Source organism: Nicotiana sylvestris, chromosome 4 (assembly GCF_000393655.2).
Source record: "Nicotiana sylvestris chromosome 4, ASM39365v2, whole genome shotgun sequence".
Taxonomy (NCBI): Eukaryota; Viridiplantae; Streptophyta; class Magnoliopsida; order Solanales; family Solanaceae; genus Nicotiana; species Nicotiana sylvestris.
Window position 1 is genome coordinate 143,077,110 of NC_091060.1, and position 25,600 is coordinate 143,102,709.

At 36.5% G+C, this 25,600-nt stretch overlaps 2 protein-coding genes across 2 annotated transcripts; both read left to right on the forward strand.

Moving 5' to 3' along the window:
* The first annotated feature begins 2,470 nt into the window (after window positions 1–2,470).
* LOC104236828 (auxin-responsive protein IAA8-like) lies at window positions 2,471–7,887 on the forward strand. Its single transcript, XM_009790841.2, has 7 exons — window positions 2,471–2,725; window positions 3,417–3,854; window positions 3,932–4,098; window positions 4,185–4,411; window positions 4,529–4,670; window positions 6,196–6,257; window positions 7,407–7,887. The coding sequence occupies exons 2-7, from the start codon at window positions 3,450–3,452 to the stop codon at window positions 7,442–7,444; spliced, it is 1,041 nt and encodes a 346-aa protein (XP_009789143.1). The 5' UTR covers window positions 2,471–2,725; window positions 3,417–3,449; the 3' UTR covers window positions 7,445–7,887.
* A 7,620-nt stretch (window positions 7,888–15,507) lies between these two features.
* On the forward strand, window positions 15,508–25,345 carry LOC104236829 (uncharacterized). The gene is made up of 2 exons (XM_070172275.1): window positions 15,508–16,384; window positions 19,484–25,345. The coding sequence occupies exon 2, from the start codon at window positions 22,358–22,360 to the stop codon at window positions 23,324–23,326; it is 969 nt and encodes a 322-aa protein (XP_070028376.1). The 5' UTR covers window positions 15,508–16,384; window positions 19,484–22,357; the 3' UTR covers window positions 23,327–25,345.
* The last annotated feature ends 255 nt before the right edge of the window (window positions 25,346–25,600 follow it).

Consider the following 25,600-nt stretch of genomic DNA (forward strand, 5'->3'; position numbering starts at 1 on the left):
TTTTTTTTTTTTATATATATAATGATTCGTCATAAAAAAAGATAGGTGATTTATATTTATCTGTCCTAGTTTTAATAGGCTGAGTGATTTAATTAGAGATATTTAGAATTTCAAATTTGTGAGTTATACTGTCATACAATGATCTCAAGTGAAATATAATAATATTTAAATTCATAATTAAATATTTATAAGTATTTTATTAATTTCTTAATACATGAACCCATATGATACATGCTAACTAGGTCCGCTACTAAATTTAATAATTATGCATGTGAGAGGTAATATATAAAAGAATTAAGCCAAATAATCGATCACCCAATCGCTTAAACTAAAAATAACTGGTGAAAGTATAATATATGCATAATCTATATATTCAGAGGCGGATGCATGCGGTAGCTATGGGTTCAATAATTGAACCCATAACTTTCGACACGGAGTAGAAATTTATATGTAAAAATTCATTAAAATTGCAAAAATAATAGATTTGAATCCATAACTTTAAAAATATAATGGGTTTAATGTTAAAAATTTTAAAAGTTAAACCCATAAAGTTTAAATTTTGAATCCGTCTCTGTATATATTATATGTGTATAATTAATATGTAATCTATGTATATGACTAAAAGAAGTAAACGTGAATATGACTTTACAACCATCGAGATTGATAAATTTGTCGTAATACTACTATTATAAAAAGGGAGTTTGTAGTGTTGAAGAAAATGATTGAAATGCCCGAAGTTATTCTTTAAATATCGGGCTTGAAAAATATATAAGGGGAAATTTGTCTGTTTTAACCTTTTCGCTCGCTTTCAGAAACAAAAAGGAAAATGAATAAAAAGGATTGATTCGTTTTTATTTTTTTAATATTGGAAGATGTGGATAAAAAGTTGACTAAAGCCACTCTCTATGGGACTTTGTTTGAGTTGAAGATGAGGTTTATTTTGACTATACCCACAAATAAAACTTTTTTCATAATCGAACTTCAAGGGGTGATGTCAAATTCTAAGTGGGCGTTTGGACTTAAAGAATTGTAAAATTTTAAAAAAAAAAGTGAATTTCTTTTTCAAGTAAAAATGATATTTGAAAATTAAGTTGTGTTTGAACATGAATATAATTTTGGATTGTTTTTGAAGTTTTGTGATGATCTGAGTGAATATTTTGAAAAACAGCTTTTTGGAGTTTTTCGAAGTTTAAAAGAATTTCAAAATTTATCTTCAAGTGAAAATTAAAAATTTTATTGCCAAACATTTATTTCGAAAAAATTAATTTTTTTTGAAAAAAGTAAAAAAATTCTTATGTCCAAACAAGCTCTAAGAGGTCACAATATCCTTTTGTATAAAAAGTTTGGAAACCCTAAATTCTTTTGAAAAATTACAGAATTATTTATAAAAGTAAATTGAAAGAATTAACAGTAGTAAATTGGATAGTTTTTTTCTCGTTTAGTGATAATTTTCTTAATATATATATATATATATATATTTTGCATCAAATGAATTTCTGTTCGAAACTATAGTTGATTGTTCCACATATTAAAAAAAATATATATTAAAATATCGGATATGCAAATTGAAAAACACATGATGTGACTATATTAATCGTGCAAGTTAGAAATTAGAAATTGCTAAACTAATACCTAATCGTGAAATGTTATTATTTTATTTTGGAATTTTCTCACTAAAACTTACTAAAAAAAATTCTTTTCTTTAGTTCTACACAAAAATCACCTAAATGTCATTTAAATACATGTTTGTCTTTAATCAATGCATTTGATCTTTTCTTTTTCTTCCGACACCTGGTATATCTTTAAGATTATCCAAAGGGACTTTAACTCTTTGTAGACCATCCAAAAAGATGAGAAGGCATAATTGTGTTTAACCTTTTTCACACTTAATGAAATTTTGACTTTTAAGGGATCATCTGATATGGTAATAAATAAGTAAAAATAATTCCGGGATAAAAGTTTAGTATTACGTATTAATTTTGGAATAAATTATCTTAAAATGAAAATTAATATCAAGATAACTTATACCTGTTATATGATGGAACAATAATCTCAGGATAAGTTAACCCAAAACAAAAAATTAAATGTAACAAAATTCAGAATTAATACAACATACCAAATAATGAGTCAATTAGTTTTTGGCTCTTTACAAACTTGTTTTTAGTTTTATGACCCTATCTCTTTTTTTTATATATGAGAGATTTATTTTTACACATAATTGATCTAAAAAGGGTTATTTTCTTAAATTCAAAATTATAAAGGGACATAATGTACAAATATCACCTAAATAATTAATAAAAAAATAATCTCAATAATTAATGTTAGTATAACTTATCTTCAAACTAAAGCACGTCGAATGTAATAAACCACAAAAAGTCTTTTTCTTTTATCCTTCCTTTTTTCCAGTCCCACATTGCCCACCCCCCAAGAACAAATTTTTTTTTTACTCTTTACTCTTTCTTTTTCTTTTAGGGAAGTTATATTATTTAAAAATAAGCATAGAGGTTTCACATAGGACAGCAAATAAGCTTTTGTTACTGTCTGCCAAAATGGAGGGTCCTTAGTTTTTTTTTTCTCTCTCTCTCTCTCTAAGCAAAAACCTCACTACTCCACCATCATCATCTTCTTTCTTTTTCTTCTTCAGCTGCTGCTGCTTTATCTTTCTTCCTTCTGTTTCTTCTTGGGTTTTTTTCTTCAGAGATCAATTCAATAGCTTGGTTTACAGGTAAGAAGATTTTCAGTCCTTTTTTTTTCTTATTTTTTTAACTACTTTTCTTCGTTTTTTCTTCTTGAAATTTTGACTTTCGCTTTCCTTTTCCTTTGCATGTTATTTATGCGTACTCTGTTTCATACGATTTTGTAGATCTGTTTCTGAAACTTTAATTTTTCTTTGGTGGGTTAAAATCAGTTATATTTCCTGTTTGAGCTTCATATACTTGTTGTTAAGTAAATGATTTTTTTTCTGTTTCGTGGTTTTCTTTTCTATTTTATTTTTTTCCTTTTTGTAATGGAGAATATTCTTTTGTCTTCTCTCTTATGTGGTTTCCCTTAGGATCTTTCTTTTTCTCTTTGGTGGTGATTTTTTGGGAGAAAGGGCTGCTTAAAGAGGAATTTTCTTTTTGCTGCTACTGTAGTGTGATATATGCTAATGTTACCTCGCTAATTATTTACTCAAAAAAAAAATACTTAAATTTAAGTCCAGACTCCAGACCTGTGTAAAGTACATTGCTCAACACCTACTGTACAAACCCATTTTGAACACTTACTTTTTTTGGGGTGGGGGTTGTGTTGTGTTGTGTTGTGTTGTACTGTTGTTAATCTACTTCTATTTCTGTGAGCCGTCAATTGAGTCGTTGAACTTGATATTCTGTTTTGAAGAGAGTAAGTTAATAATTTTGTTTTCTTGAAATGAGCAGTGAAAAAGTATTGAAGTGTGATTTTGAATTGTGATGTCTCCACCACTCCTTGATGTTAGGGAGGAGGAGGGCCAGAGTAATGTAACTCTACTGGCTTCTTCGGCCTCCTTAGGAAGTATATGCAAGAAAGGATCAGAACTTAAAGAGCGAAACTATATGGGGCTTTCTGATTGTTCGTCGGTGGACAGTTGTACAATTTCCACCTCATCAGGGGACAATAATGCCTGTGGATTAAATCTCAAGGCAACTGAGCTCAGGCTCGGGCTCCCTGGGTCCCTCTCTCCCGAAAGGGGCATAGAGACTTGCCCTTTGGCCTCGAACGAGAAGCTGCTTTTTCCCTTGCACCCTGCCAAAGATAGTGATTTGGTCGTATCACAGAAAACAGTTGTTACTGGCAACAAACGAGGATTTTCAGATGCTATGGATGGATTCTCAGAGGTGAATAATTGAGTCTTTACTAAGGATACTGATTTTCTGGTAAAGCTGTAACTGAAGTTACTAAATCTATTCTACAGGGAAAATTTATGCCAAATTCAGGTGTGAAAGCAGGCGATGCAAAGGAGACCTCTCGTGTTCAACCACCAAAAATGAAAGAGGCAACTAATCAGAACACAGTTCCAGAGAGGGCTTCTGCTGTGAATGAGGCTTCAAACCGTGTAGGCAGCGGTGCCCCCGCTACCAAGTGAGTATTTCCTGTTAATAGAACGAAGTGAGATATTTGGACTTGATTGTGAGAGTGTGTAATCTGCGATCTTTGCTTAATTTCAGGGCACAGGTTGTGGGTTGGCCACCCATTCGATCTTTTAGAAAGAACACATTAGCCTCTACCTCAAAGAACAATGAAGAGGTGGATGGAAAAGCTGGATCACCAGCTCTTTTCATTAAGGTCAGCATGGACGGTGCTCCTTATTTGAGGAAAGTGGACCTCAGAAACTATTCTGCATACCAGGAGCTCTCTTCTGCTCTCGAGAAGATGTTTAGCTGTTTTACTATTGGTAAGCTAGTTCGAAGCCTTAACTAGCTCAAAATTTTAGTTATTGGTTTGATTGGAAGATATTCATTTTCAAGATTTATGCAATGCCCGAGTTACTGCTATTTCCCTGTTATGACAGGTCAATATGGATCTCATGGTGCTCCTGGGAAGGAGTTGTTAAGTGAGAGCAAACTGAAGGATTTGCTTCATGGGTCGGAATATGTACTCACTTATGAGGATAAAGATGGTGACTGGATGCTTGTCGGTGATGTCCCTTGGGAGTAAGCTCTTGCTTGTTGCCCCCCCCCCCCTCTCCCTAACACTGTTCTGTATAGGGGATATCAGCACTTTCTGCCAACATATTTCCTGGTTGAGTCTGCATTTTTTTTTTGGGAAACAGAAATTGAGTGCATGTGGATGTAGTTTTTAAATTTAGACTCTATGCAACTAATAATGCAACACTTTCCCACGTGTGGGAATTGATCTAGACTAGATGGATGGCCATCTTAAGGAAGTTAGATAAGTCCTGTAACGGAAAGCTTAGAGAGAGGTGCTGCTCCAGTAGTTTGTAATGTAGTGATAAACCCCACCTTGTAGTAGGGTCAGGGAGAAGGCAGCTAAAGTCATAATATTCATGAGTTTTAACTGGGAACAAACACAATTGAACCATTTTGCTCTTAGAACAAGGTGACTCCACCATAAGTTAACTTCAAATATGACCATCTAGGAATCTGTAAAAAGAAACTAGGTGGTCAATGAACCACCTTCCTCCTCCCCCTCCCCCACCTCAGTGGTGGAGCCCCCCCCAGGCCAAAAAAACCTAATGCAAAAAGATTATACCATCTCCATAGAGATGTACCGGCGGTGTGACTTTATTGTTACGGAGATGATCCTGATAGAACTTTTCTGGATTGAATTGCGATGGAGTCTGAATATTTGTAATTAACATTGAAATTTGAGGCTGTCATGCTGGATGTGTGTGCCTTTTTTAGAAAATAGTCCTGGTATGAAAAGATCTGCCACTGTGAAGCTAGTAGACAGAATTTTGGGATTCATAATTAAGGATTGTCTACTATCTTTAGTTTATGGATTATTATTGTCTTATTGCAACCATGTATGGATAAACAAATTCCATTCTGCTGTCATAATAACATCATTAATGGATTAAAGGGATGATAGCAGTAACTCAAAGATTTGGTGTAATTGTTGATTTGATGACATCACACTATGGTTCAAAGATATTTCTTGAGTTAGTTGAATAACGATTGAGCTACTAGCCTCTTTGGAAAAGACACTTAACTCATCCCTTGCTTCATAAAAGTTCAATTAGTACTTCTGTTCCATTTACTTTGCGGTGCAACTGTTAAACAACATTCTATACAGTCAAGAAAGGAATACTCTTATGGTGCAGAACATGATTCTGCAAGTTTTCATCATGATTTAGATCTGCCTTCATGGCCGATATGTGACTGAACCTTTCTTCAGTATGTACGAATAGAGAATTAGACCCTCTCTTTCTCTCTCTCACACACACACGCACACCACACACACTCTGTCTCCCTCCTCTATTGTTCTTTTCAAGGTTGATTTTGTAAGTCTACTATAATAATGAATGACCGGAACAAATTGTTGTCTTGATTCTGTTGTCTCTTGTATACGTTTGTTAAGGTTTGCTCTTTGCAATTTCTAATGTAGTAGTTTTGTTCAATACGATTTGTAATGAATCCTGTTAAAAGTTATTTATGTTTGATAATTTGTATATTTGATAGTGACTATGCTTTTTAATTACTAACTCGAATGTTGCAGGATGTTTATTGATACGTGTAAGAGGCTGAGAATCATGAAAGGTTCAGATGCCATTGGCCTGGGTGAGTATCTCTTCTTATTGAACACGCTGATTTATTAGACTGCTTCATCCACATTATCAAAATGTAAAAGAAAATACCCATTTCCTCCTAGATCTCCCTCCACTTTGCTGTCAGGGTTTATACCTCTATTGTTGTAGTTTGCCATGCATATCCACTTGGTGATAAAGTAGAAATATACAAACAGTAACACAGAAAATAATCAGGTTTCAAAATTTCAAATTTTGTTTGATCCATGAACCTTGCTGAAGCAATGTGTTTTGAAACAAAATTACCTAGGTAGTATGATATGTGAAAGATATTACAGAAGAAATAATTAGAGGTTAAGAAATGCTTGTTTGGAGTTCTCACACCAGCTATATATCATGAATGTTTCTCTGACTGGCAGAACTAAATTTATTATGGATCTGTTAAATTGTTAGCAGTTTTCTTTCTTCTGCCTAAAATTGGAAAACTCAGTTCTTGCAAAGAGGGGTTAGTAATAGCTGGATAAAAAGTATAAAACAGCTCTTCAGGTTGATATATCAATTAACATGATTGATTGTCAGAACTGATACACAAAGTCTTCTTTTTTGGGGGTAATTCTTTTGCAATTTCACCTCTGTGGTTTTACTTATTTACAACATTTCTTTTGTATCTTTGTCTGGATTATCCTCATTTTACTTATTTGTTATGTTGCAATAGAAAGGTTCAGAAAATCAAGGTATGGTTGTGGGGGGGGGGGTTGTTAAGGTGCACGTGCATTATAGGGCAAACCGCATATCTATGAGAAATGGGGGATTGAGAGAAGGGGAGGAATGGTTAATGAACCCCCCAAAACCAAAAGGAGAAAAGCAATAGGCTATTATACATCTAAGGGGAGTGCATTTATAACATTGTGATGTGCAATTTGTTACGTAGCCTGTATTAAGCTCCCATCAAATTTAAAAGTTCTTTACCCAGTAATCCACTTTCATGCTGATTCTTGTGGACTTAAGATAAACTTGGTATAAATTCATGAATGTGTTCACTCTATTGGTTATGCAAGTCTAGTAAATTTTGATACTGCTTGAATCTTTTCTATGGCCAATTCCTGCATTTAAAGATTTGATTGATGTTCGCTTCCTGAAACATGATACATTGCCACTAACTTTTGTGCGTTTATATGTGCAGCTCCAAGGGCTATGGAAAAGTGTCGGAGCAGGAATTAGCCTATCTGCACATGATTAAAGCTATCCATCCAGCAGTACTGGTGTAAAAGGAAACGGAGAAAGGGTGAAGAGAATCTAAAACTTGAATCCTTTTTAAAGCATTAACAATGGCTGGTTGCTGGTCCTGGACAGCACAGCATGGGTAGATGCTATGCTTAATTACCATTGGCGTTTCTCATATTCGCGTAATTAATGTCGTCTTAAGCTCTTTATCTTGTCTATTAAAAAGACCCTTTGATATTGGAGTTTGTCTGTGAACTAATGTGTGGTGAACTGAGAGTTCTTCTAGAGGTAATTTAGCATGTTAAGTGTATTGCTTGTTGAAGTTTCTTTAAGTGTGTACTTAAGACCAAGTTTGTGGTTATTTTGATCTGGTATGTGTGTGCACTCAAGAACTTTTTATTTCTCTGTATGAATAAATGTGTCCCTCTCACATTTCATCAGGTCCTAGTTTTCTGACTTCTCTAACCTCTAGTCTCACCATCGCATCTGTGTGGTCATTAGGTGGTGATAAGCAGGATTACTATAATGATGGTGTCTGTTTTTGAGCCGAGGGTTTTTCGGAAACAGCCTCTCTACCTTCACAAGGTAGGGGTATATTCTACCCTTCTCAGACCCTACTTATGGGATTTTGCTGGGTTTGTTGTTGCCATAAAGATGGCATTTGGTCAGCTTATGTGTTGTGATTAGACTATTTTTTCAACTTTACTACTTCGTCAAATGTATACTTTCATTTATACCGGTTAGGTGTCCAAGACTTGGGCAGATAGGAAATAGAATCTTTTAATGTTCAATGCCGATGCTGGAAATTTGAATTATGATATTCCACTTTCTTTTATTTTACTTCATTGCTAGCTATGCCACATCCTTTATGGCTTCTATTTCCGTTACTTTTTGAATCTTTTGGTCATAATATCCATGGCTGGCATGCCACTCTCCTTTGATAGGTAGGTTGCATTATTGAAACAGTATCATCACTATTATTAGTGAAATATGGGCCAAAATATTTTGTCACCACTGAGGTGATGAGAGGTTTCTCCAACCATCCATGGCAGAATTTTATATTAAGTTGGGTTTGGCTTTTAGTTGAAAATTGCGTGGTTGGTAATAAGATCCGAATTCTTGACAATTGAATACGTCAATGTAATAGTTTGGCAGAAATGACAATATTTATGCTTGGGATGGTGGAAGTTCGTTGTACTTAATAGGTTGTGTAGCTCACATTTGTTTGACACTTGAAAAGAAAGATTTGTTTCTTCATACACAGTTCTGAGGCTTTTTTGGATGCCAACAATTGAATTCAGTATTTATCATCCGTACTATTAACTTTGCTGAAGATTGGGAGAATCCTGGAATAGGACAGATGTAATACCAATTATAACCTTTCCATTTCCCATACCATAATCCTGTAATATTTTTATTGCGGAACCTTTCCATTAGCGCAAGCAAATACTGTTGAGTTTAATATAGTTGATTTCTGTTAAAGAAGTGGACATTGGGTCTAACTGAACGCAAAAAACTTGCTCATGAGGTTGTTGATGTGGGACTCAACACCCCTTTCCCGCCCAGGGTTGGATGTCGGGAGCGTGGACAAATTGTGGGGGCCCAACATTGGAAAATTATGGTGGGTCCTGCTCTGATACTATGTTGAAGTGTGACCATCTCATCTAAAACCTTAAGCTATTATATAGAAGGTACTTTTATTTACTTAATTATGCTTAAATACGCGGCTTCATATGCGGGCTTGATTCTTTTTAATGAGCTAAGTACGTGAAACGGCGTATTGAAGGTATAATTAAGTAAATAAAAGTGTGTTCTATCTAACAGTTTCAGCTTTTAGATGAGATAGTCACACACATCAACATAATTTACTAAGATGAGATAGATAGTCACACACATCAACATAATTAAGTAAATTAGCTTGAGATTTTCGTAATTAATTAGCTAATAGAAGTATTAGTTTCAATTTCTTGCAAGTTTAGTTCCGGGCTCAAGGGTGCCAATATTTTGGAGTAGTTATCATTCACTGGTCAAAGATAGGACACGGACACCTACAAAGAGTTGGAAAATAATGTGTTTATCTAATAGTTTAACCTTTTGGGTGAGAGTGTATACAATTTAAGACGTATTAAGGCAGATAATAATCCTGATTCCTGAATATTGTAACCATTAACGAGCACTAGTATTTAGTTGGATACATGCAGTAATAACTTTTAGTGCAGATAAATTGCAAGTTGGCTAAAAATTGGGACGTACACCCGAGCAGGTCTAAAATCCAGTGGGCTAAAATGTTTGGTGATTTAATTTTGTCCAGTTATCAAGGGCTTTCTTGTCACATGACAACAACTTTATTAGTTATACACTCCCTTCGCCCATTAATTTGTTGAGTCGTATAAAATGCCATAGTTTTCAGCAATTGTGGAGGATAGAGTCTTTAGTCAGATGATTGACAGATGAAGATATTGCATACAGAGGAGGAATATGGGTGTAGTAATATACCCCCATTTTTTGATGTTGGGAAATTAGCCAACCAGAATTCTAACACCTACAATATTTCAGCCTGCTCACCATTTCTTATATTGCTGTCAAAAAATATCTTTTTGAGCAGCGTTTTGAGTGCTTTCTAAAAGACTATTAAGGTCTGAAGCATATATCGTTAACTTTTTGCCAATCTTAATTAATGCTCCTTTGGCTGGGTTTGAGTGTGAGAGCGTCAGATAGTTGGTCTAATAACTAGTCCAACACCAAATAGATTAAGAAATATTTAAACCATGATTTATACTTAACATTTAGAGGGGCAAATATAGAGTAGAGGTGCGAGATTTATCTGAACCCATAACTTTAAAATTTAGAAGTATAATGGATTTAACGCTAAGAGTCTTAAAGGACCCATAAAATTTATTTCTTGGATCCGTCTCTGAGTCTCGTGATGCCCCTTATCTTCTCTGTGATATGAAAATTAGTTTCTCTTAAAGCAACTCTAATAGGTTGGTCTCACTATTATCTAGGGGGAGAAAGTAACGTATTCTGATAGCTTTTTCATTCGCTACTAGCAGAAAACTATAGTAAAAAGAGAAAAAGAAAGATATCTCTCTCTTAAATAGATTCATATGTCAATTGTCAAGTGTTATCAAAATAAGCCACTGCGCCCTATATACTAACAGTCGCTTTATTATATTATATTTACAATGATAAGGGAGTTAGGAATATATTACTACCAATTCAGCAACATTCAATCTGTGATTAACAACAGTTTAGGAAAAGAAATATATTTTAGAATAAACTTGGTTAAACATCAATGTAATGCTCCATAATTTTAAAGGTAAATTACAAATACCACTAATTCTCTAAGTTAGAAATAGAGAATCCAAGTTTCATTAAGCATCAAGTGACTAAACAATAGTAGTGTGTATCACTCAAAGAGGAAGTGCCTAACAACTTAATAAAATAGGTTTAGTTCGATGTGATTTATTTATTGAAGGTGCGACAAAATAATTATTTTTTCAGTTGACTTTAATAATGATTCAATTTTATTCATTTGAGGTGGTGATTGGTTGATAATTCCAACTAGAAACTATTAATAAGAGTGTTAGTTGGGCCAATCAGAAGATTTATTTGCTGTCATTACTCAACTCTTTGATAATTAGCTGCCTAATGATTGGCCCAAATTAGCTATGTGAATAATCGGGGAGAAATTCAATAATAGCCAGATTTACAACTGGTCGTTCAAAAATAACTCAGTTTCAAAAGTAATCGAAATTTAGCCACTTTTCATGTAAAGATAAATCTGAGCGAAAACACTGTTCAAACCCGAAAAATACGCCAGTATATTATGCTGGAGTTCCAGCATACTTATCCTGGAACTCCAATATAATTATGCTGGACCGGTATACTGGAGTTTGGTGCACCGAACTCCAGTATATTATGCTAGACCGGTCACTGTTTGCAGCAAAATAGTGGTTATTTTTCATTGACTTGGTAAACGCTGGCTATTTTTAAATGACCGGTCGGAAAACAGGCTATACCGTGCTATTTTTACGAATTAATCGCTTACCAAACCAATACTTGCAAAGCCATGCAATAGTTATTATTTATTTTTTTCTTTTTCTTTAAATAAAATCAACAACAGTGGAACCCATGAACTAGTGGAATAGGGATTTTAGAATGGGAAATTTTAAATCCTAAAAAAAAAATAGAAAAAAAGGATTGAACCTCAATTTAGTTCTATGATAAAATGAAAGTATGTGTAAATGTAATTAGTTGCCTCTATTAGGCTTTTCTTTTAGAGTAGTTACCGTTAATTAAGACTACAAGCTCATTTTGAGTTTCCTAAGCATGTTAAGAAAATTGGTCGAGAATAACGGAGAACAAAGTAAAGGAAAATTTGCACTGTTAGTCCCTTACATGTCAATAAATTCTTATTTTATTCTTGTGATATCTGGCTAAGTATATTTTACTTTTGAATAATTGAAATATGCAATTTTAGGATGCCTCTACTTATGAAATTTAACGAATTATATATCATTACATCATTTGATTGAGAAGAAGAGAACATTTCCTAAAGTACTAAGGGACCAAAAGTACTATTATCCCCTAAAGTAATTTTTATGGTTCATGTAGTAGTAGTAGTTTGAGAAGAAGTTGACCAGTTTAATTTCTTCATAAGAGTCCTTCTAACCCTTTTTCTATCCCTACTTTTGTCTTTACCCCCATTAACCAAAAAGTGCTAGAAAATTAATTTTCAATACTTTGTTGGACATTCAAGATTCTTTGTATTACAATTGCAAATTTCGGATTTTATTACTTTATTTTTTTGTCAAGGGCAGGGATTCAACGTGTTTTTTCTTTCATTAGTGTTTACGTGGAGACCAAAAAGAACTAGGTGTTCAAAATATAATTGCTCTTTAGCATCTCTTCTTTTTCCATAATTGGTTATGGCATTATTGTTGTTACTGTTTTTATGCATGCTACTGCTACCTATTAAATCTTCTAACCCCATATGTTTTGACAAGAAAAAAATTTCCCCAAGTAAAGTGAGTTTCACCTGTAAAATGGCTCTAATATTTGTTCATGTAGGACTCAACACAAGAACGTGAAAAAGAAACACAAGATCCAAGTTCATTGAATAAAAGAGATAAGACCTTAGCTTAAAATTCAATTTATCAAATAGCCAAAAATAAACGTGTACAAGTCCACCGAAAGTGTCAAAGTCTGGAAGTTAAAGTGTCTAAAACTTTCCAAAAATAAATAGCAGACCATTTTTTTTCTTTATGAGAAGAAGACCATTCATGAATTATTCAATGAATATATATAATGGGATCTTAATATCTGAAATATCTATCTTGTGTCTTGTTTTGAATTTATGAATATGTATCCTTATGATTGATTTGGTCCCTCAGCATTTGTACACTTTCTGAGGCTATCTTTTTCAAGATTAAATAAAAATAATGAATCAATTTTCTACTTGAAGTCTTGAAAGATCTCAGTTTGTCAATATACATTGAAATACTTCATATTTCACTCGTTTAATGCTTTGTCTGTAATTAAAAGAAAAGGTGGGAAGAAAAAAACAAGTGGGATTTCACTGTTTAGTATAAAAGCTAAGCTTATCTCGGAACCGATCTTTTATGTTATATTATAATATATGTTCTCTATAATAGCATTTGAATATAACATCCAAAATAAATCAGAACAAATACAGCTGTTATAAAGATGTTTGATCGTAAATAAAAAGAATTAATGCTTAATCCTTATCTCTCTATTTCTGTTTCATTATTTTCTTTGTATTGTCATTTTTTGGGCAGAAATAAGAGAGTGAAGAAGGAAAGTGCGTTCATCTTTCTCTAATTGACAAGCACAAGAGATAGGAAAAGGGAAATTTTCTTTTTCTTCCCTTACCTTTTTTTTTTTTAACTGTAATACAAAATCATGAGAAGGAAATTCTACTACCTTGTACCTTTTCTTTCCCTTATTTTCTTCTATAGTAGTGTCAATTCAAAATCTCTAAAACCAACAACTATAGAATTCTGTCTTCTTTTTACTGGTTCCTACTTATAATTAATTCGCTATCAATACAATTAAATTGTTGTCACTTTCAATTTATTATATTAGACGTGATATGAAAAGTTACTCTGATCACAGATAGTAGTGCTAGTAATTTGGGGAAAGCTTCGGGTGTCCAATCTTTTTAAGTTATTGAGTTTTAAATTAAAAATTTGTATTTATTCAATAAACTTTTTAAGATAAATATATAGTTTTAATCAACTGGCTTCGGCCGAACTCATAATTGCTCTGTGTATGGGTCAAATTAAATCAGAGAAATTCGGCACGCGGAGACATAAGGCCGAGGTCGAACAGACATAAGGCCGAGGTCGGACAGTCATCAATAAGGTCGAGGTCGGACAATCATCAATAGCCGAGGTCGGACAATCATCAATAAGGCCGAGGTCGGACAACGATGAAATAACTAGTTTGCTTTGGAATCCTCAAAGGGAATATTCTACTGAATATTCCCTCTAATTGTACTTTTTTAGGATTTTCTATGGATACCCCTTATAAATAGGAAGGATGAACTTCCAAAAAAGGGGGGCTCTCTCCCTCTCCCTCTCCATCTTCCTCTCTCTAGAAAATATGTAAACACACCTCTCTAGAGGATCTGTGATCTCATACCTTTTTCGGATCTAAAAAGGGTCATAAGGTTCTTGTATTTGTCTATCATTCGTCTTTATCAAATGAAAGAAGATCCGTCTCACTCAAGATTTGGTGAATCTTTTCCTTTATTTACATTTTATTGCCACTTAATGTTACTTAATGCATCTTTCTTTATGCTATTAAATCTGGCCATAATCACGGCTAAGACTCATACTCGGTTATGTTTTTCTATTTATATTATTCATCCCGGATCTAGAGTTAATTATCTTTAACTAGGATTTACCCTTTCATCTTCTTTGATTGATTTGTTCAAAAAGGTTTCAATATCTTTTGAGTCAAACAATTTGGCGCCGTCTGTGGGGATTTTCTAGTTAAAATTTTATTTTCCCTTAGATCTAAAATTCAATTCCAACTATGGAGCGTCTTCAAGGAAGCCAAACGAATTTGATACACCAAATAGTTTTTTGTATTTGGTGCTTGTGCAAATGAGAGACAGCTAATTAAAGGGTCATCATTTGATTTTCTTTTTCTTCTTCCTCTTTATTTAAAGAAGACTACTACATTCAATAGGCTGCAGAAAACCGAAAAATAATAATGAAGGTAGTAGGATAATTTTATTATATTAAACGTGTAGACATGTAATTTTTGACTCACGCATTAGAATCACCTCTAATAGTCCTAGTATATTTAGGATATTTATTTGGGTTTATTTCTATAGGATTTTACTTTATTACTAATTTTAATTCTATTTTTAAGGCACAAAAACTAATATATATATATATATATATATATAGTTTCATGTTTTACCTTATTTCTATTTAGTTTAGGTTATTAATATTTTATAGCCATATCTTTTGTTTTTACCATAGGATTTTACTTTATTACTAATTTTAATTCTATTTTTAAGGCACAAAAACTAATATATATATATATATATATATATATATATATATATATATATATATATATATTCATGTTTTACCTTATTTCTATTTAGTTTAAGTTATTAATATTTTATAGCCATATCTTTTGTTTTTACCATGATTTTTCACTTTTTTATATAATAATTTGTATAAAATTGATATTTTTTTTAAAAAATGGTTTCATAGTATGGTATATTTTATTTAATTTATGGGAATTAGTTTTATCTTTTATATATAGTTAAGAAATTGGGCTTGTTAGTCAATGAACCTTAGGAATTGAAGAAGTCCCAAATTTTGGCCAAGACAAGGCCCAAATCTGGGCAACCCAATTCCCCCTTGCAATGTAGCCCCATATCCACCGACCCAACATTTTGACCAGCGACCCGTCTGCCTATCCGCCCCGTTTTCCCCCTCTAATCGTGGCCTTTCATTAACATTGATCCAACGGACCCAATTAATCCCCACATCCATATAAAATCTTATTTTAACCAAACCCTAAACCTAAAGACCCTCATCCAAGCAGCCGCATCCTCTCCCCTCCATGAATCCGCCGAGTCGCCACCTCCAACCCGCCCAAATCGAGCGATTCTGCTCGCCCGTGTTAACCATGGTCCCCCCTCTCTCTTCTTCTTCTTCCATGTCATTCATTCCGTACCAAATCTTATCATTTCAATCCGATTCACGCGGATTTCTTCTTTTCCTGTGCTTAAACAAAAAACCTGAGTCCTTGAAATAAAGGTTGGAAAATGGGAGCCATTGGATTAAATTATTATCCAAGACTTCCATTTTTTTGATTTTTGTTAAAATAAGGATTTTCGAATTTTGTTTGGGGGTCCACACGGATTTCTGAGGATTTTCGGTTTTCTTGGAGAAGAGGAGAAGAAGCTTCTAAGGTTGGATATATATTTGGGTCTTGGACAGAATTTTGGGGGGTTCACGGAAAAATTTGGAGAAACTGTGAGGAAAACTAGGGTTCTCGTTTTTTGCTATCTTCTCAGATTTTTCTTTTTCACGTGTTGTTGGCATTTCAAAAAATATACAAAAAAATATATGTAGTTTGAGTTTGAGTTTGGGTTGAATTTTGTTCGATTTCAAAAGAAATCATTTCTTTTCTTGTTCTGATTTTTTTTGTTTCAAAAGTTAGAAAACACAAAAATATAAACACAAAAAAGTTAGTTCACTTTCTTCTCCGAAGTTCCAATTGTGATTTAAGCATGGAGTGTGATTGAATTCCGATGGTGCTCGTTTGAAGTCCTGGTTGCCGTCCGCGGTTCGAGCTCGTGGTTCCAGATTCGCTTGTCGCTATTCCATTCGTTTCTGTAAGAACTTGTCGACATCAAAGTTAATTGAAATTCTGAATATCCAGGTTCATTTCCATATTCCCTATCAAGTTTGGTTTTGGTTAGATTCGATCTCCCTCCGTTGCTTATGTTCTGTTTCATTTTCGTGCTTAAAGGTCTGTGGTTTTTTTTAGATCTGTTCTGTTGGACATATTGGATTGCTATACGATTCACTTTCGTGATCAGTGAATTAGTATCAAATTGCGTCGAGTTTAACATGAATATGGAGCCTATTGATTTTAGCTTCGCTGTTTGAGGTCTCATTTTAAACCTTGGATTCACGTAGTTGGCCTCTTCCATTCTAAATGAATCGCAATTCTTTGTTCTTTGAATCTATGGAATAGGTTTAAGTTGACGAATATATGGAATGGTTTTAAAACGTGTTTCTTTGTCTGCTTGGCCAACCCTTGGTCTCAATGGAAGGCATAGTAGTGTTTTCTCCAAGTATTTGCTATTTACATCTAATTTTGAAACTTGAAATCATATTTGTATGGTAAGTATTTTTCTTTATTCTTGGTGTCAGCTTTGCCTTTTCATTAATACCTTTAGCAAGTTTGAAACACTCTCTTAAACAAAGATGTATTTTCTCTATGTGGTGGTGCTTAAAAGTTACTAGTAATGTTAATGCTCAATTGCAGTAATGAGTTTTTCTCCTAACGTGAGCTAAAATGAAAACTCTACAGTTAATTTGTCAATTATCTTTAGTTTGGAGTCATTCCCTTGTCTTGGGTTAGTAGGACATTAGGAGAAAAGCTTTCAGTGGGGCATTTGACATTTCCTTGCCTGCAGTAAGCTTTGTGGTTTATGTTTTGAGTTGTTTTTTTATTTTTTATTTTGCTATTTTCATCGACTTTTACTTCTTTCTTTGTGTTTTGTTTGGTTTGTTGTTTCGATCTGAATTCCGTCCCTCTTATTATGTGCATATCTTATTTGAATAGCGACGTTGGGCCAGGGAGGGTGAAATCACAAATGAAATGAAGATTGAACATGATCATAGAATATCTTTATTTTAGCTTAATTTTATTTTTCTTTCATAATCGCTAGGAGTATGTTTAGGCCGACCACACTTGGGTAGGCAAGCCTTAGGATTTTGTTTGTATTTTGAGGCGAGAGGTCACTCCTTAGTTAAATTTATCCGGGGAATGCCCCGAAGGATTTGTATATATGTTATTCCGGGGAATGCCCCGTAGTACTTGTATTTGGAGGCCTAAACTGGAACTCGTAGTATTTTTAGTTTAGTCTTATTTCCCTTTTGTTAGGTGGGAGCGATCTCGAATCTCTTGTGTGTTTGTTTTCTTTTCTGTGTTTGTCTTTTTTATCTCAATTCGAATATTCTAAAAGCCAACTAAATCGAGTACGCAACCATGACTTTCACGGGACTTGAGGAGTGCCTAACACCTTCTCCCCGAGTCAAATGAACCCCCTTACCCAAATCTCTGGTGCGGACTTAGTTTTGAATCCAAGTGCTTTAAAGAAAAAATATTTTCTAAAAAAAATCGATGACCTGGCACACCGAAATCAAATGCCAGGTGGCGACTCTGAGTTTTCCTTTTGAATACAATCCTTGTAACTTTCAAAAATCGAAAATCCTTTTCAAGCTTTTATTGAATTTGTTTTATTAATTTAAGAGAGTTAAGTGAAAGATTGTTAAAAAATGGGGTGTGACATCTCTGGCGACTCTGTTGGGGACTTGCAGGTTCGAGCTAGTACTTGATCTTGTTGGCTTTTAGGATATTAGGTTGAGGTTTTTATGTGTTTTGTTTGCTTTATTTAAATTTTATTTTTGTTTATGTCGTTTTATTATTTGCTAGTTGCTTATTTGTTTACAATTTTTTCTTTATGTGTTACTGCTTTATAAATCGTCATCATTTGCATAACCCCGGGTCTTCTTTCTGCAACAAGTCTTCCGGAGTACGTTTGAGCGTACGCGGTCTTTTTGTGAGTCACCCGTGCCTTTAGGGGGTGGCGTGGGAGCGTGGAGTGGGCGGACAGCTAGAGCAGCCTCCATCGATCACGTGCCGCCCCGAATCGCCTTGTCTAGTGAACCCCAATCGTAGGTCAGCCTTTAGGTCATGCTTATGTGCATTACATCATTTAAACCTAGCAGGGTTCGGTCCCAGGCACCGTGTCCCTTTGTAGGAGGCCTATCGAAATTTTGTCAAAAATGGGCCCGTGGCCCAAAGAGACATTCAATCAACCCTATGTGATACACGTTGCATCTTTGAGGGTAAAAATGTCATTTGGCGGACCAATGATATTTGAGGGTGAAATATAAAATGAAGTAGGTGATTTTACACTTTCCCATTATTTTTTCCAAAAAATGAAAAAGAAAATCCAAAAAAGATTTCGCACTTTTTCATTATTTTCCAAAAAGACAAAAAAATTGAAAATAGAAAATCCAAAATATTTTACACTTTTCCATTATTTTCCAAAAAAAAAAAAAATTCAAAAAAAAAAGGGGAGAAAAAAGAAAATCCCAAATAGATTTTACATCTTTTATCATTTTACAAAAAATTCCAAAAAGAAATCCAAGAATATTTTACATTTTCCATCATTTCTCAAAAGACAAAAAAAAATATGATTTTCCAAATTAGTTGCATTTTTTCAAAAGGCTTTCTCCCATGTCCAATCTTCCCGAACTACGCGAACCTGATTCTCGTCTTTCAAGACGTGATACGTAGGCAACCCGCATAGGGTCCGATCTTCCTAGTATCTTAGGTTTTTGGCTTTGCGGGGTCTTAGTCATATCTTGCATTTCTAGCCACTTTCGGCCACATCGGTCATTCTTGCAAATTGGGGTCATTTCGCAAAAGTGGTTCAATAACTCATGTCTTAGGATCTTGAGTCCCCAACTAGGTGTAATATTATTTTAAGGTTCGTCCTTTTCAAGTTTGCATCTTTAGCCACTTCTAGCCGTTTTTGCAAAACGGGTCATTTCTGCAAATTAATTTTGGGCCATGATTATTAGGAGTTTGAATCCATACAAGCTTTAGTGAGGTATTCCCATGTCTTTGAGGTCACCTTTCTGGAGTTTGCATCTTTAGCCATGTCTTTGAGGTCACCCCTATGAAATGTTGTGGTGTCACATAATGTCTTGAGTCATTAACCATGTTTTTCCCATTCAGGTATGGATCCACTCACCAATGCTAGAGTATCAATGGTGGTCAAAGTCCCTAGAAGGCTAGTAAAATGGTGGAACATGTTCACATTACTTGAGCAGCACGATTTGATGGGTAAATTAGAGACTCTTATTTCTTTGATGGACATCACCCCCCGTCCCGACCATGTAGAAGTAATGTTGACATTTTGGGACCCACAGGGAATGGTTTTCAAGTTTGGGGAACTTGAGATGACACCCACCTTAACTGAGATAGCCAGGTTAACCCGCCTGCCATACCTAGACAAGGATTTGATTTACACAAGGGCTCATTCAAGCACCAAGTTCCTTAAGATCATAGGTATGGATTTGGAAACTCACATGGGATGTCTAGATCAATCTTGGGTACCTTTGGACTTTTTATTTGAGAGGTTTGATCGTCCTACTGGGTATGAGACCTTCGTAGATGAATTTTCCATATCATACGATTCTTGGAAGAAGAGGCGCCCTATGGTCTTCGCTATTGCATTGTTGGGTCTCCTGGTATTTCTTTTAGAGGGTAGACATATTAGCACGCGTCTGGGGTCAATAGCCTTTGCACTCTTCCATGATAAGCATAGTAGTAAGGTCATCTTGGTTCCGGCAATTTTGGCAGAGATCTATCGTGCTTTGACCAGGGTTTGAGAAGGTGAGAGGTTCTTTGAGGGAAGCAACTTGTTGCTACAACTGTGGATGATGGAACACTTACATCCCGCCACCATGTTTGAGAAAGATGTGATTGACCGTTGTCTGAGAGATCGAGTAAAGTGCATCGAGCATAGGATGACGTTTGATAAGTTTGCCATACCACTCGGAGTTCAGGATTGGGTTGATTATTTAGGATCCTTGACTAAAGAGAAGATTTTGTGGTCATACCTATGAATTGATTTGGATGTGATCTTAGCAGGGTCTCGCGTGCAAGACTTCTTGGTACTGATCGGACTTTGGTGTACTAGACCATATACCCCTACTAGAGTGATGCGTCAGTTAGGGAGGCAGCCAGAAGTCCCCTACATTCCTGATTCTCGTGACTTCATTAGGGAATTTGACATTATGCCGCATAGGGAGGTCGACATCCAGACCTATTGGCATCATGCAATGAAGATGGGTAGGGATACTTTAGCTGCTGACCCACATTCACCTGGGTATACCCATGAGTACTTCATATGGCTACAGTCTACTCAACGGGGGGTTAGTAGGCCATTGCCCCGACGTGTTAGAGGAGTATTTGACGAGGAGACCACCTCACGAATATTGCTTAGACAGTTGATGGATCGATTTACCAAAGCAGAGGAGGCCTATGCAGCAGAAAGGGTTGGAGTTCAAGCTACACTTCAGTCACGAGATCATAATTGGTAGGGTTGGTAGAGAACATGGGACAGCACCGTGAGTACCTCACTAGAGTCAGCCTTCCAGATGTAGGCGCGCATTCCAGGATTCTCATTCCCAGCTTCGAGGTGTCCTTGCAGGGTATAATACAGAGCTTAGATTTGACAGGATTGATGGGGCCATCCGGATCTTCATCGGACCCGTCCCAGCCAGGACCGTCGCATTCAGGAGCAGCTTGAGGAGTCATTCTATTTAGATGTTTTGAGATTGTCTTATGTTGTCTTTTACTTCCACGCCTTGTCTAGGAGTACTGAGTCCTTTAGGTAGTGTCAGAGTCTGTCATAGTGTAGTCGAGTCTGTCACGTCTTTCATTATCGTACTTCCCTTTGTATTTTAATATCGAAAAGTTTTAAATGAAAAATCCCAAAAAGATTTTGTTTTTAGTTTATTTTCCATCACTTTTCCAGAACTACACTTGGTCGGATTCATGAGAGACATGATGCGTAGGTAACCTACATCGGGTTCGATCAAATCATTTTTGGTTCAAAAAAAGGAGAGAGAGAGAGAGAGAGATAAGAGATAAAAGAGAAAAAAAAGTGATAAGAGGTGTTGGAAAAGAAAGAGAAGGAAGGATCGAAATGAGCAAATCGGGTTGATGCCCTATGACCCTGCGACCCTCAAAGCCATTTTAGAACCGTTAATTATTGCTAGGTACATTGAACATAATGTGATATTATTATTTGATAAATGCCCTAACACTAACATGGTGGTTTTGTGTTATTGTCCTATGTTATCTTTATTTAATAGCAGGAAGGTGGTTAGTTTGTTGGCATCCTAGCAAGTCATCCATACAACACCCGATCAAAGCGTCAAACAGTCATGGCTAGCAAGGAAACGGACACTGGAGTTTTAGACCCACCAAGGGAGATTGTTGAGTCAGAATCGGAATTGTAAGAGGAGGTCCGGAGGTTGAAGCACCAGATGGCGGAAATGTATCAGGCCTGGATTAAGGGACACCCTCCACCCTCGTTCCCTACCAACTACACAGAAACCCTGCTTCCATTCCACCACTCTCTCAATCCCAGATGCCCAATACCATTGATTTTTCCCCACAACACGCACCTGGCTTTACCCCTTACCACAACTACCCCGGCCCTACAACCCAAACTGTTCATGCTCCGCCAGCCAAAAAAACCTTGTACCCTGCTCTGACATCTGCTCCTATTTTTGTACCCCCTCCATAAGCTACCCTCCATCGATCCACTAGTGAGCCCGCATTCCCCGCTACAGATGCCTACTACTATACATCAGAGCCCACCTTCAAAGTCCCAGATCCTTACTCTTACACTCTCCAATTTGAGCCTCATGTTGAAACTGACAAACCACCAAAGAACGCAGAGCAAGAAGAGATGTTTAGGAAGATACAGAGTCTGGAACAATCATTGAGAAATATGCAAGGGTTGGGAAACCAAGTGAGTGTGGCCTATAAGGATTTGTGTTTGTTCCCCGATGTCCAACTACTTGCGGGTTCAAGATGCCCAAGTTTAACTTGTATGACAGACATGGGGATCCTGTAGCTCATCTGAGGGGTTATTGCAATAAAATGAGAGGCGCCAGGGGAAAAGACGAATTACTAATGGCATACTTCAGCCAAAGTCTGAGTGGGGCAACTTTAGAATGGTACACCCGCCAGGACGCCAGCAGGTGGTACACTTGGGATGATATGGCTCAGGCCTTTTCCCGACATTTTCAGTACAATATATACATTGTTCCAGACCACCTATCTCTGACTAAGGTGGAAAAGAAACCCAGTGAAAGCTTTAGAGAATATGGGTTCCGATGGAGGGAGCAAGCTGCACGAGTCAATCCTCCGATGGAAGAGGACGAGATGGCTAAATACTTTCTTCAAGACCTGGAGCCCACTTACTATGGCCACTTGATCTCAGCCATTGGTAAGTCTTTCAATAATGTGGTGAAGAGGGGAGAAATGGTGGAAGAGGGGCTCAAGTCGAGTAAGATCATGAGCTATTCTGCTATAAAAGCAACCACCCAGGCAATCCAGAGTGGTACCGGAAGTTTGCTAAGCAAGAAAAGGAAGGAAGATATCGCTATGGTTGTCTCCGGATCATGGCATGGCCAGAGGGGTTCACCTCATCAGTACACCCATCCTCGACCCCGACCTCAAACCTACACCCAAGCTCCATATAATCCACCTCAACATTACTTTTCCCCGCAAAACCCCCAATACTCAGCCAGGCCATCCCAATACCTTGTTCACCATGCACAGACATATGCTCAACCCCCTCCTTACCCACAATGGCGTGCCCCAGTCCCACAGAATACCTACCTAACTCCACAAAATGCCTATCCACCTCCACAACCTTACCAAAACCCCAATGGTTCAAATTTTCGATCAAGGCCAGAGTATAGAAGAGAGAGGCAGCAGCGAAAAAAAACTATTACCCCGCTAGGAAACTCCTATGCTAGTCTATTCAAAGGTTAAGGCAGTTTGACGTCTTGAGGCCGATTGAGTCAAAGATACCAAATCCTCCTCCAAAAAACTTCGATTATTCCCTGAGGTGTGCCTATTGTTCTGATGCTCTAGGGCATGACATAGAGAAGTGCTAGCATTTGAAAAGGGCAATCCAGGAGCTCATTGATGCAAACCAAAATGTAGTCCAAAGCCTAGACGCGCCAAACATCAACAAAAATCCTTTGCCAGTCCATGAAGAGACACATATGATTGAAATAGTTCATAAGGATGGGGAGCCCAAGAAGTCTTCTAAGTTCGTCATGATGATTCGGGCCAGTGAAAGTAATTTGGTTAAAGCTCCAGACTCTGCCAAAGCAAAGCCCTTGACAGTTGAAGGGGCGACAGAAAAGCCGAGTTCGCTCAATTTGAAACCACTGGTGTTGGTCGTTAAAGGGTTGTCGAAAGATATTGGGGCAAGTCCGGAAAGCTAAAAAGTGGTAGTGCCAGGGATTCCAAGCAGGCCTATCATAGTTGTGAAGGGGGCTCTTATTACCCCTATCATCATTAAACCAGTAACCCAGCTGCCAGTGGTCGATGCCAAGGCTGTTCCGTGGAATTATAAACCAGTGATAGTGACATACAAAGTAAAAGAAATAGAGGAAGAAGTTAATGGAACTGGAGGATTAACTCGTTCTGGGAGATGTTTCACCCCAGAAGAATTAAGGAAAGCCAAGCCATTCAAGGATAGCCAAATGCCAGTGAAGAAATCGGTCACCGAGGAAGAGACTGAGGAGTTCCTGAAAAAGATAAAAGTGCAGGACTATTCCATTGTGGAGCAGTTAAGGAAAACACTAGCTCAGATTTCTCTTTTGTCTTTGCTGATACATTCAGATGAACATCGCAGGGTCTTGATGAAGATTTTGAATGAGGCACATGTTCCTGATAAGATCACAGTGAACCACTTGGAAAAGATAGCTGGCAAGATCTTCGAAGAAAATATGATCACTTTCTCAGATGATGAACTTCTTTTGGAGGGTACAGAACACAACTGAGCTCTTTATCTCACGGTGAAGTGCGAAGATTCTATTGTCTCAAGGGTTTTGGTTGATAATGGCTCTAGTACGAATATTTGTCCCCTGTCTACTCTGCAAAAACTGAAGATTGGCACCGAATGAATCCACTTGAACAGTGTGTGTTTTCGAGGCTTTGATGGGGGAGGTAAAGATTTTGTTGGAGATATAATGCTCGAATTGTCGATAGGGCTAGTTGAGCTTTCCATGGAATTCCAAGTGTTAGATGTGGCTATCTCCTACAATCTGTTGTTGGGCAGGCCCTGGATACATGCTGCTAAGGCAATCCCATCTTCTCTGCACCAAATGGTGAAGTTCGAATGGGACAGGCAGGAAATAGTTGTGCACGGTGGTGAGGACTTGTCAGCTTGTAATGACACAATTGTTCCGTTTATTGAAGCTAAAGATGATAAGGAACCTTGGGACTATCAGACTTTCGAAACAATGTCTGTCGAGAAAATTCCTGAAGGAAAATGCATTCCGGGTCCTAAGCTATCCTCCGCGTCCGTTATGGTTGCGAATGAAATATTGAAGAATGGTTTTGTGTCGGGCAAGGGTTTGGGATCATCTCTGTAGAGTATTGTGCATCCAGTGCGCCCTAGTGGGAATCCTAGTACGTTTTGTTTGGGATTCACGCCCATAGAGAAGGACGTGAAAAGGGTTAAAAATCTGAAACAGAAGGTATGGTCGCTCCCCAAGCCCGTCCTACACATCTCTAAGTCTTTTGTCAAGCCAGGGGCCGAAAAACCTTCGACCTCCTCAATCCCAAAACCTGTGGTCGATGTTGATGAAGAGCTGATCAAGAGGTTCCAAATTCTGTTCGAAGAGGTCAATATGGTAGAAGTTGGTGAAGGCTCTAGTAAAGTAGATGTGCAGCTTGTTGTCCCAAATGTGAAGCTTGGCAATTGGAAAGCTATTCCTCTCCCCACCAGGAAGGAGTTTTGGTAGTTTACTTTGTTTTCCTTTCTGTTATCTGGGTTATTCCAGGGTTGTAATCCAGATTTTTAGTTTTTGCTTGTTTTGATGTTCAAACCCTTCTATCCTTTTATTTTCAATGAAATGCAATTTTCCATTTTCTGTTATTCTTAATAGTGTTTTATTTTGTTCTTTTTTCTTTTGTACAGTTCTTTTTATGCTGGTTGCAGTGACATGACATGCATGAAGAATTTTCAGCCTAGTCTTAAAAGTCAATCTAATTCTAAAATAACAATCCAAGAAGTAGAATATGATGAAG

Bases quoted from the DNA above. Each gene is read 5' to 3' on its own strand.
- LOC104236828 (XM_009790841.2), top strand. From the start codon at position 3,450: ATGTCTCCACCACTCCTTGATGTTAGGGAGGAGGAGGGCCAGAGTAAT. The intron at 4,099-4,184 runs GTGAGTATTTCC...GCTTAATTTCAG, and splicing joins AGCGGTGCCCCCGCTACCAA to GGCACAGGTTGTGGGTTGGC. The intron at 6,258-7,406 runs GTGAGTATCTCT...TTATATGTGCAG, and splicing joins TTCAGATGCCATTGGCCTGG to CTCCAAGGGCTATGGAAAAG.
- LOC104236829 (XM_070172275.1), top strand. From the start codon at position 22,358: ATGCCCAAGTTTAACTTGTATGACAGACATGGGGATCCTGTAGCTCAT.